Here is an 11124-nt window from a genome sequence, read left to right on the forward strand (position 1 = left end):
TTTCCACAAAAAAACAAAACAAAACAAAAACTCTGTAATACACAGATGAGCCTGTGTTGCTTCCTGTGTTGCTTCTTCTTCGTCTTCATCCTTCATTCAGGCATGGCACAGACACTGAGACTCCCCTGCTCTCGCCACAGCCTCTGACACTGACAACAACCCGTCTACAAACACTACCACACTGACTTCCCCAACACGAAGGCCGTCCCGAACCCGCCAGTCTTAGTTTATATAAGGAGTTTATGCATGCACTGAGATTCCAACCAAGCATAAAGTAGTAGGTTATACAGGGAATTGTCTTGAGCTGGTGTTTCTGAGTCATACAAACAGCAGGGTGATTATCTTTTTTCTTATTTTTTTTTTTCAATTAAAATTGTTTAAAAAAACAAAACAAAAACCGAACAAACAAACAAAAAAAAAATAAAAAGTCCAGTTGTTTGTGAGCTCCCTCAAGAAAATCACAGCCCACAAGAACAGAGAGCAAAACCTTGTGGCCTCAGGAGCATCATGTGCCTCCTGCTCATGAAACACTGATTGGTGTCTGTCTGTATCTGTGAGGACGGGCTGCTCCGGTCACTGCTGCTGTGCCGGCACAAGAGGGTGCACGTTCACAGCAGCTCAGTCGACGCCCGTCCTCCCTCCCTCACTTCTTCTTCTTCTTTCTCTCCCTCTTCTTCACACACTTCCAGCTTGTTGCACTGGTTGCATGCTGCACCCTTCAGCAGTCAGATTATCAACACGGATTTTGCACTCTCTCTCTCTCTATTTTTTTTCTCTCCATGCTTCCTCTCTGAGCATCTGTGTGGAAAACTTATTCCTGAACTGAAAACAAATAAATACAAGGGAAAACCAGCATTTACATTCCAGTGGCCAATTTTAAAATCTTTTTTTTTTTTTTTTTTCCTATAAGAGTCCAGAGGAGGAGGTCAGAGTTCATGTGAATAGTGGGGTGTCGCTGTTGTAGGAGTGTCTTTTAAAATTCAATTGTTTTGTTGTCTAAAAAAAGTGGCCATATAACTAGACTTTACCGCTCGACACACATACATAAATCATTAACAATTATTAATAATCCCTTATTAATAATCATTAATACCTTGAACACACACCATACCTGACAATGCAACAGTTTGTTTTTTTTTTATCATCTATTTTTTTGTACAGTCAAAAGTGGGCCCTTTTCTTCTCGCAAGAAAATGTGAACATGATTACAACAACAATTACATCAGGATTAGTTAAGGTAATATTGACACCTATAGAAAATGCAGTCGGAGTTGTCGCTCTAAATCTTGAAGTCAATACTCATTTGAATATATCAAAATTACTATCATTATCTTTGTTACTCTATAAAACCAAATGACTTGTTTTTGTTTTTAATATTCCCATAAATATGTACAGTAAAGATCAAAAATGTGGGACAAGTGATCTTAAATGCCAGTGAAACTTGGACAGGTACGGTACATTTCAAATGTGTTTGGTCATGTTTACAAATGGTTTTTTTTTGTACATCTATTTCATGCATTGGAGTGACTCCCATAGACACCTATGTTGTTTAGATACTCAATATGTCATGGATGCCAGAAAGCATTTTTTTTTTCTTTTTTCTTTTTTTTTTGTATTTTGTATTTGTACATGTCCTCACAAACGTTTCTCCTCCTCATCCCAGCTGAATTTTTCTTTTAGAACGGAGTCTCTTGCCTTTACAAACATTCTGTGGATTCGTATTCGGCTTTAAATCATCTTGCAGTCATCAAATAAAAATTTTGATGGGCACGACATCCCTTTAAGAACCCCTTAAAGGCATTGGTGACGTTCCAAGCAACTTGTTTTTGTGTTTTTTTTACACTTAATACAAAAAAAAAATTCAACAAAACATCAACAGTTGTAAATCAATAAAAAGTGTTTTCCAGTCTCCACCAGTCTGGAGACTGAAGTAACCCATCTTCTGTGATTCTCCCCCTTTTTTTTTTTACCTTTCTGGAGCCCGAGTTGCGAGTGCTTGCTAGATAATATCTGGACACTACAGACTACATACAAGCACATACACAATGCAAAATAACCCCATCACTTTCCTTTTTTCTTCCCCCTGTCCTCTCTCTTTCTCCATTCCATCATAGAACATCATAGAAGAAGACATGGCTGCTGTCCCCCTCTCTCTGCAGCTCAGGGAGAAAAAAAAGGCTAAAAGTCCCTCCTTTCACACATCCTATCTCACTTTTATACAGGCGGTAACAAAGATAGAAACATTAAACAGAAACCTCCTCTTTTTTTTCATCTAATATCACCTTAATCCAGTGGTATTACAGGTGGTTACATTCCTCCCTCCCTCCTTTATACCTGTGAGAATGGGAGAAAACCTCTCTACCCACCCTGAGTCTAAAGAAGCAGGGTGCAGCTCAATAATGTCAGTTTGTCCTCCCTCTGCCGCAGATCTCTTTGCCCTTCTGTGCATTAAGAGGAAAGAGCGATATCCCCAAATCCTCTGCATTCCAGCTAATCTGAGAATCGAGATCAGTCCAAGAAAAGGTGCAAGGCAAGGAGGCAAGCTGAGAGTATTGAGGTGCAACCTGTGATAGCTACCTTCCTAAATCACTCCCTCCCTTCTTGCTACCACCCTGTCCGCTCTCTTCCTCCTGCTGTCTAAGAGTAGGAGAGGTGGGAGCCATTAGAGATGTGAGAGGTGACTGAGGTGCTTCGGCTCAGGACTCCGTCGCTGCCCCCGGCGCCTCCGGGCCCCCCGCCGGACGCCGTTCTCCTCAGAGGCTGGGGGCTATTCCTCAGGGCCATCAGGCTCGGGGCACCACGCACACCCAGCCCACCGCCACCATATATCCCCCCCTGCGAGGAGGAGGAGGAAGAGGAAGAGGACGACGGGCCGGAGATGGACGGCGGGGCAGGCGGCGGGGGAGGTAGCATGGCCAGGGACTGAGAGGAGGAGCGCGAGGGCAGGTGATGGGAGAAGGGCAGGGGGTGTGGGTGGGCCAGGTCACCGCCGGAGCCTCGCACTCCGGCCCACTCCCGCTCCCTCTCCTTCTCCCGCTCCCTATCTCGATCCCGCTCCCGCTCGCGGTACAGCTGCGGTGTGCTCTGGTGGTGGTAGTGTTGGGGCAGGTGGTGGCGCTGGTGGTGGGAGGAAGACGAGGAGGAGGAGGAGGAAGAGGAGGCGGAGGAACGGGACGAGTGGTGCACCTCCCTCCCGTCCCGCCCCAGCCCCAGGGCCATTCCCAGGCCGTGGGAGGAAGAGGAGGACTCGCTCCTGCGGTCCCCTGCCCCGCTGCTGCTACCGATGCCGCTACTGCTGCTGCTGTTGTGGCTGCGGCGGGAGTGCTGCTGCGGGGGCATGTTCTGAGGGTGCATGCCGTGGCTCCAGTGGCCGGCAGGGCGGGAGCTGGAGGGCGGGGCATTGGAGTAGCCCTGCTTGGGGTAGGCCTCGCTGGGGATGCCTGTCAGTGCCATGTTGCTGAAGCCCAGACGCAAGCTCTCTGAGTCGAAGGACTCGATCTCGCTGGCCTGCCGCTCCAGGAGGGTGCGGATGCGTTCTGAGCGCTCGTTCTGCAGGGACAGCATCTCCTCCTCGATCTAGGAGAGGAGAACAGCAGCGGAACACACGACAGAAACACAAAGTCATTTTTCTAGATTTAGCATTTGCAAACCTCAACCTCATCTGGAAGTCATTTTAATTACTGTAAACCATCCGATTGAAAGTTCATTCTCGACCTTAGAAACAGCAACGAGTTTAACATAAGGTCTCTTCCGTAGCAGATGACGTTGCTCAATTGTCATGAAAATGTGGATTATGAAATGTGTCTTTATTTTTTTCAGAGGAAGAGCATGTGATACAAATGAAAGCTCCAGGACATCTACTGTCTGGACCTTGTGGTGGGATTGTTTTTCATCAACTGCTGTTTTTAGGAGCAGGAATGAACCTTCCATCTTATTTTTTAAGCTAACAAGGCTAAAGGTGCTAAAGTGTCATCTGCTGAAGAATGATCGTATGATATGACTGAAAGCTCCAGAACAGCCCCTGAGAGGACCTTGTGGTTAAAATAATCATTAAAGGTGCTGCGGTTGTAGAAAACTTTATAAGTAAATTGTAGAACAGCACAGAGTTACATCTGAATCTTGCAAAAGCTAACAATGTTAAAGCTAACATCAGCAGTCCGCTGTTACCTTACTTTGAAAAGAAATGATATCCAGTCTTCTCTTTTAGCCTAAATCAATTCCTAAAACTCACCAAATTCTTGTACTACATTTTTAAGATTTTCTTTCATAGCAGTGACTCTAACCCTCTGCTCCAGCAGCGCGCGGCGGATGGACACCCTCTGCTCCAGGTCCTTGACCTCCCTCTCGTGCTGTGTGTCGGTGTGGATCTTGATCTTGCTCTGGTAGGCGTTGAGCAGCTCCAGCTCCTGCTGCAGCTGCATCCGCAGCACCTTGTACTCCGCTTCCTGGGTCTCATCCAATCGCAGCTAAGAGGAAAGAAACAGGAGGGAACGTGATGAAAATGGATTTGGCGGGATTGTAAGAGCAAGAAATTTTTGCTTTAGTGTTGGCAAGGGTAGAGGAGGAAAAGCTTAGAAAGTTTGACAAACGTAAAGAAAAGAGAGAGGGAGGGAGATGCACCAGAGAGACGAGGAGAGGATCAGGAGTGTGAGTGTGAGCAGATGGGTTTGTTAAATGAGTGTTTTGTCTCATTTGTGCCTGCAGACACTGAAAGGACTATTTAACAGGATGAAGTGAAACTATTTTTTTTTCAGTGTATGTGTGAGAAATTGTCAAATAAAATCACAACCAAGTGGATTTATTTCAAGCTTCATTGCATATTTTACTCATGAACTAAAATGCAGATATAATTTCAAAATGTGTGAATATAAAAAAAAAAATAAAAAAACTGTAGAAAAGTTATCTGAATAAATCACAAAACGTTGAACTACTGTGACCTGTGTGTGTCGCCTGCCTTACAGCCTGGCTCTAGAAAACAAATTAAATCTATTTTCTACATTTAAAATACATCTAAACGAATACTCTGACCTCAGGACTGAGTTTAATCAGTGTGTGGGAAACGTTTCCACAAAGACTTTCACCCCAGCAGGAGTAGATGTGCGGACAAACAAGGGCAGCAGGGATTTGGCTTACTGGGCTTACATGGCACGCTGCCATGTGAGGTAATTAAAGAAGCACAGGGCGTTATGTCATTGAAGGGAACACAACATTTTATTATGTCCCATCTTATTCCTACTACGTGTCATTCATTTAAAAGCTTGGGATTTGTGTGCGTGCAAGCCCCACGCTAAGAGGGCAGTTAAGAGTCTAATCATAGGGACTGTACAAAAATGATAGCAGTGGGGAGGGGGGCTGAAACTTATATTTTCATACTTTACCTGAGTATTTTAACAATAATTGTTTCAGGTGTGTCATTAGTTGCAGTTTTACATAAAACAGTAAAATGCAGCTTACGTGTTAATGCATTGATAATAATAATCTTCCAGTTTCAGGGGACATATTTCTGAATTGGGTACTTTTACTTTTGATATTTTTAGCCCATTTTCCTAATTATACTTAAATACTTTTAGTGAATTAAGATTTTCAATGTAGAAATTTTATGTGTAAACGAGTATTTTCACGCTGGTATTAGTACTTCTAAATGAGTAAAGAATCTGAATACTGTGTCCACCACTGCTCCCTACCTCCCTGCAACAGCTGTTTCTTAAAACTGATTTTAATTATCAGTTTAATTTTAATTATGGTTCTACCAGCTGGAGTTACTGTAATTGTAAGGTGTAAAATGGAGCCCAAATACAGTTTGTTGTTCTTTGCGCTTTATGGTCAAAAAAAGACAAAAAGGACAAAAAAATACTTTTTTCCGACATAATTATTTTTGATGTAACTGCTAATTTCACAATAAATATATTAAATGAAATATAAGTCTGGGGTAAGAAAAAACTTTCCTACTAAACTCTTGCTCTTCACAAACAACTGTTCTTCAAAAACAGACAGAAAATTCATCAATAAACTATTGTGAGTTATAGAAGTGCAATGCTAAACTGATGGAGTTCTCTGTTAAAGATACTGTATGTGGAGTAATGTATATATGTGGCTGGAAATTAAAGTTCTACGATGTGGCTGGACCTCCAACATATTTTCTTTCTTTAAGCTGTTATCTCTATTTAGTGTCTATCTCCTGAGGCAGGTCAGGTAATGATTATTTCTCCCAAATATTCAGGGGGAAGAGATGTTTTGGAAGAGGAAAAAGGATAGTGTAGATCATTTGGTATAAAACTGAGAGATGAGGGTTTATGTGGAGATTAACACCGAGGGACTGGGAGGAGGCTGGTTGGCGGGCAGACAGGCAGGCGGGCGGGCGGGCGGGCAGGAAGGCCCCCAGGCCAGGCACAGCAGTGGTGGTGTGGTGCGAGTGTGAAGTGAACGACGTCTCCTTGCCTTACTCACAGCCTGTGTGGACAGCATATCATTGATGGAGTGGTCATACTGCTCGGCCAGGATGGCCAGCTTACGAGTCTGCTCATCCTTCAGCCGCTTCAGCACGGCCTTGTGGTCCGACTTGGGCGTGTTCTCCAGCAGGTGGTTGCGCAGCGCCTTGTACTGACGGGTCTGGATCTTACAGGTGTCCTGGAACTGACGCTTAATCTGAAGCTCTTTGGACTGGAGAGGAGAGAAGAGAGATGGAAGCAGCTGGGCTAAAGAGCTCCTGTGGTTTTATAAATGAACACCGTGGTTGATGTGTTAAATGCAGAAAATCAGGGAGTAAAAAAAATGTGACTTATTACACTCAATTTTGTAATGAGTTGCTATTAATTTTGATGGCTAAATGTTGACATGACTGATGGTGATAAAAGGGAAGAAGCAAATTTAAGTATAAATACCTGTCAAATGTTGAATATTTGTAATTATATCAGTGCTTTAAGAAGGTCTGACACAAATCTAGCAGAAATTCAAAATCATGGTTTGTCTTCAACTTTAAGTTTAAAGACCTCCTCATATTGTTTGGTCAACGGTTTCTTTTTTTTTTTTGTCCTGAGAGATTTCTGTATTTCCCCTGGTTTGCAGCTCAGTCAGGAAAAGGTGAGTTTGTACTGATCGAACCACATCCACAGCATCCTGGGGAGAGATCAGCTGAAGTTTTGCATGTTAATCTCATAATACATAATACTTACATATGTTTTTTTAACTGTTGCTTATGTCGTGAAAATCTTATGTTATAGAAAAATACTTAAATACTTACTGCCTGTTTCTTATCACTCAATAAAAAAAATGACTTAACCTTTGAATTAAAATGACTATACACTGATCAGTTCCAATCAATATTGGCTTGACTTTTAAAGGTATTTACATACACCTAATTATAGAGGTTGAGCTATAGATGAAAAATAAACCTTCATGTGCATTTGTCAGGTGATGAATATTGAGCAGGGCTATTTAAATTCAGTGTTTGAAAAGAAATTAACTAAAACATAAGAATTAACTTAAAATCTGTTCCAGAAAAAGATATAATTTAAAATTCTTATTCCATCCTTCCATGCACATTATATATATATATATATATATATATATGTCAGCTCACATCCTTCATTTCAACCTTATATATTGACAGAAACATATTGATTAGAAATTGTTCTAAACAAAGTCTGAGAACCTGCTGGCGTTATTTTTAGGTGAATTGTACACAAGGGGAGGGGCGCAACAGATGACAACAGAGATAAACTGAGTGATGATACAGGAGGAATGATGATGAACAAAATGGTAAAAGGATATTTCTTTACAATAAGCTTTGTTGATAGATCAGGGGAAAAGTAAACAAATGAAGACATGGTAATAATGGAAACAAAAATCATAAAAACAAACAAGACAATGATTTTACACACAAAAGAATTTATTTTTTTGTGTAAAGAAAAATCTGGAAGTATGACAAAATATCTTTCTATGCCTGCGAGTACACAGCCATACAGTATGCCAACAAACACTCATGCAGCTAAAATGAGAATAAAGAGGACAACAAAATGGCTGCCAAACAGAATGCAGTACTAGTCTTATAAATACTGCATAAATTAAATTAAAAAAAAAAAAAAAAAAAAAAAAAAAAAAAAAAAAAAAAACTCAATGTGATATAACTCTGTGGAAACTCAAACACTCAGACGGTGTCACAACAAAACAGAATACAAACATGTAAACATACACAGAGGAACAGGAAATAACTGATACTGGAACACAAATGTAAAACCAATGGCAAAAAAAAGTTACATTCAAATAAAACAATGTTTATAAAATGTTTTTAAAGCTAGATTTCCCAAACAGAGGTCACTCAAAAAGAAGTGCCCTACTTTTTTGTTCCCCTGGGTCAAAGTACAGTTAAGATTGACGTTTCCTACTCAGTAATATTCCTCCATGTGAATGGCTCAATTGACAGGGAACTTTTTTTTATATAATCAGCATTTTAACCGGACTTCCCTTGCAGACTAGCAAATTTTTAAATCTTTATATTGACAGACCTATGCATGACAACAACTGCAAATTTTCCAACTAATTTTGGTTCATTTTACTCAAATGTGCACATCAGAGAATTTTCAGTCCTAAAATTTGCAACAAGGTATGAGATAAAAACTGCACCATGTCAACTTTCATTTTGGTCCGACTGATGTAGAGCTGAAACAATTAACTGACTGGTTGATTGACATAAAAATGAAAAATAATTGATCTGTTGTGATCTGTTCTCCTACATTTGGTATAACTTCTGAATGGTCTTCGAGACAGTGCAAAATTAAACATAGGTCTGCCATAACTGGATATCTTCTTTCACATTCAGTAGTTTCTTCAATCTTTGGACTTATTTTATGATTGCATGTCTCAAAAGATTGTCTATGGCTTCATATAAATTAAACTTACTTGAAATATTAAATAGGCTTTTATTATATTATACTTTTACTACTCCAAGTATATCTGTTTTCTTATGTGTCCACCATAAATTCAGGATATGTCACTTCACAGCAGACTATTAACATTTGTGTAAACAGCTGTAACTAGGCTCTCAACTGCTGTAGATTCATATGATTATTAAGGGGAAAAATATCTAAATGTTTACACGGTAAATCATAACAAGATTATTGCAAAAAGCGCAATAAAAACAGTTGCTCTAACTAGAATCTGAAAGATAATGATTTCACCATCTGTAAATAATATCTATTGATATCTAAACATGGAACAATGAACTGGGTGGGTTTTATATTCCAGCTAAATGGCCCCAGTCTTTATTATTTTAAGTCCAATAAAGTAAGACCTTCTGCTAACCATCTTCCACTTCCACTTCTAAACATAGAAAACATGTTTCAAATAATAGTGGATCTCTTCATGTGGTCCTGGATATTTCTGCTCAGCTGTTTATTGCACTTATTTACTAACTGAGAGCTAGTGTTCAGGGTGATGTTAGTGAAATTATTAAGCATCTTTTTTCTTCACAGTATTCAGCATTGGGGAGTGGAGTTATAGCCATGAAGCTACGCAACACTGTAATATTTGTTCTGGGCACTGAGATAACAGTGCGCAAATGAGACCCTATGAAATAAGACCACTATAAAGAAAAACAAACCATTGCACAAAAACGGTCTTAAAAATAACCATAAAAACATTTGTCTTACAAATTAAGAGCAAAATAATAAAATTAAAGAAACTTTAAGGAACTTTTACAAAAAGCACAATAATGAAATGGGTTTGGTACAGTAACCGTGGTGTCAACTGCAGGTTTACATTTGCAGAGCCCACTGATTCAACAGTACGGCTTGTGTGCACACATAATGTACGCTTATTTGGATGAGCTTCAACAGCCAAAATCACTTTCAGCCAGCGCACACAGATGCACAGATGTGTGTATGTGTGTGCAGGGAAAATACACCTCATCTTTAAGAAATGTGACCAAAAACCAGTCTGGGAATTATGGAACAAGAGAGACATGTGGGCCCAAATCAAAAAGACACACAAACAATGGTTGAACAATGGAACATAGAGCACAATCATGATCACGCTCACACACATGCTCATACATACACTCACACACACACACAACCAGCAGCACATGTTCCAACGCTTTCCTTCGATTTGTCTTGCACTCTTACTATCTCCACGGCCGAATTTTCCCCCTGACAAACCTTCCAGATGAAGTTCGTCTTAACCCACACTCCCACCTGCCGTCCTCGCGAAACATCCTCTCCCTCTCTTCCCTCCTCTGTCTCTCCCTCTCTCTCCTCCTCCTCTCGCTCTGTCTCCTCTCCCTCACCTCCCTGGGCAGCAGTCGGGGCAGTCTGCTCGGGACCTGCTTCTTCAAGAGGCCCAGAGTTTGGAGTTTGATCCGGACACTGAGCGGGAGCTTTTTAAGGGCCTGTCTAGCTAGCTTAAGCACTACAGAGTTAGCTAGGTCTGCAAGGACCCCAAGGGGGCGTCTACTGAAACGCCTCACCCAGAGCAGGCCCCTGGCCAAGGGAGAGGCGTTACAGCAGCCAGCCTGATACTCTAAAGGCAAGCTCTTCAGGGGGACCGGGATTTTGGACTGGCGCACGCCCCAGTTGCGCCCTGCTTTGGGAAACATCTCATAGAGGTTACGCTCAGCCATACCGCCCAGGACTGACTGGCACATGGCAAACAGGGGTTTGGGGAGGCGGAAAAGGACTCGCATGCAGAGGCGGTTGACTTTGCGGGGTGCGCGCTGGAGGAAGTCACGGGCCGGTCTGACAATCAGCACCACCACCAAGTAGAGGGAGAGGAAGAGGGAGGGAGAGCTGAGGAAGGAGGCTGAGATCAAAATCATGGGGATGTAATAAATCCCCAAACTGAAGGAGAGTCCTAAACTAAAGATGCCGCTGGCCCAGAGGCTGAGCGACAGGTAGGTGGAAAGAGACAGAGAGCAGCAGGAGCGAAGGAAGAGGTATGAGAAGAAGAGCGCCAATAGGGCGAGCTCAGCAGAGAGAATAACTGAGGCCACCGAGGGAAGAGGCGGGGAACGACGCAGGGAGAGGAGGAAGATGGAGAGTAGCAGCAAAGTGAGGTTGGAGGGCTGGGCAGCCACAGAGAGTGAGAGGAGGAGGCAGATGGCGTGAGAGAAGAGTGAGGGGAAAGAAGTCT

At 41.9% G+C, this 11124-nt stretch overlaps 1 protein-coding gene and 1 long non-coding RNA gene across 3 annotated transcripts in view; one reads left to right on the forward strand and one right to left on the reverse strand.

Moving 5' to 3' along the window:
- Positions 1-1971: 1971 nt before the first annotated feature.
- taok2b (TAO kinase 2b) overlaps positions 1972-11124 on the reverse strand; it is a 24894-nt gene continuing 15741 nt past the window's right edge. For both annotated transcript variants that reach the window (XM_023411291.2, XM_087175354.1), the window contains exons 18-20: positions 6448-6660; positions 4284-4466; positions 1972-3576 (exon numbers count right to left, since the gene is read on the reverse strand). In XM_023411291.2, coding sequence (XP_023267059.1) covers positions 2638-3576; positions 4284-4466; positions 6448-6660 — 1335 coding nt within the window. In that variant the 3' untranslated portion in view covers positions 1972-2637. The remainder of the gene's footprint in view (positions 3577-4283; positions 4467-6447; positions 6661-11124) is intronic.
- Positions 3570-4927, forward strand: LOC147818828 (uncharacterized). Its single transcript, XR_015437560.1, has 2 exons — positions 3570-4056; positions 4299-4927. It is a non-coding gene; the product is annotated as an uncharacterized LOC147818828 (long non-coding RNA).

This window comes from Seriola lalandi, unplaced genomic scaffold, assembly GCF_002814215.2.
Source record: "Seriola lalandi dorsalis isolate HSWRI2012SDOR001 ecotype SW California unplaced genomic scaffold, Sedor1 jcf7180002054464, whole genome shotgun sequence".
NCBI lineage: Eukaryota > Metazoa > Chordata > Actinopteri > Carangiformes > Carangidae > Seriola > Seriola lalandi.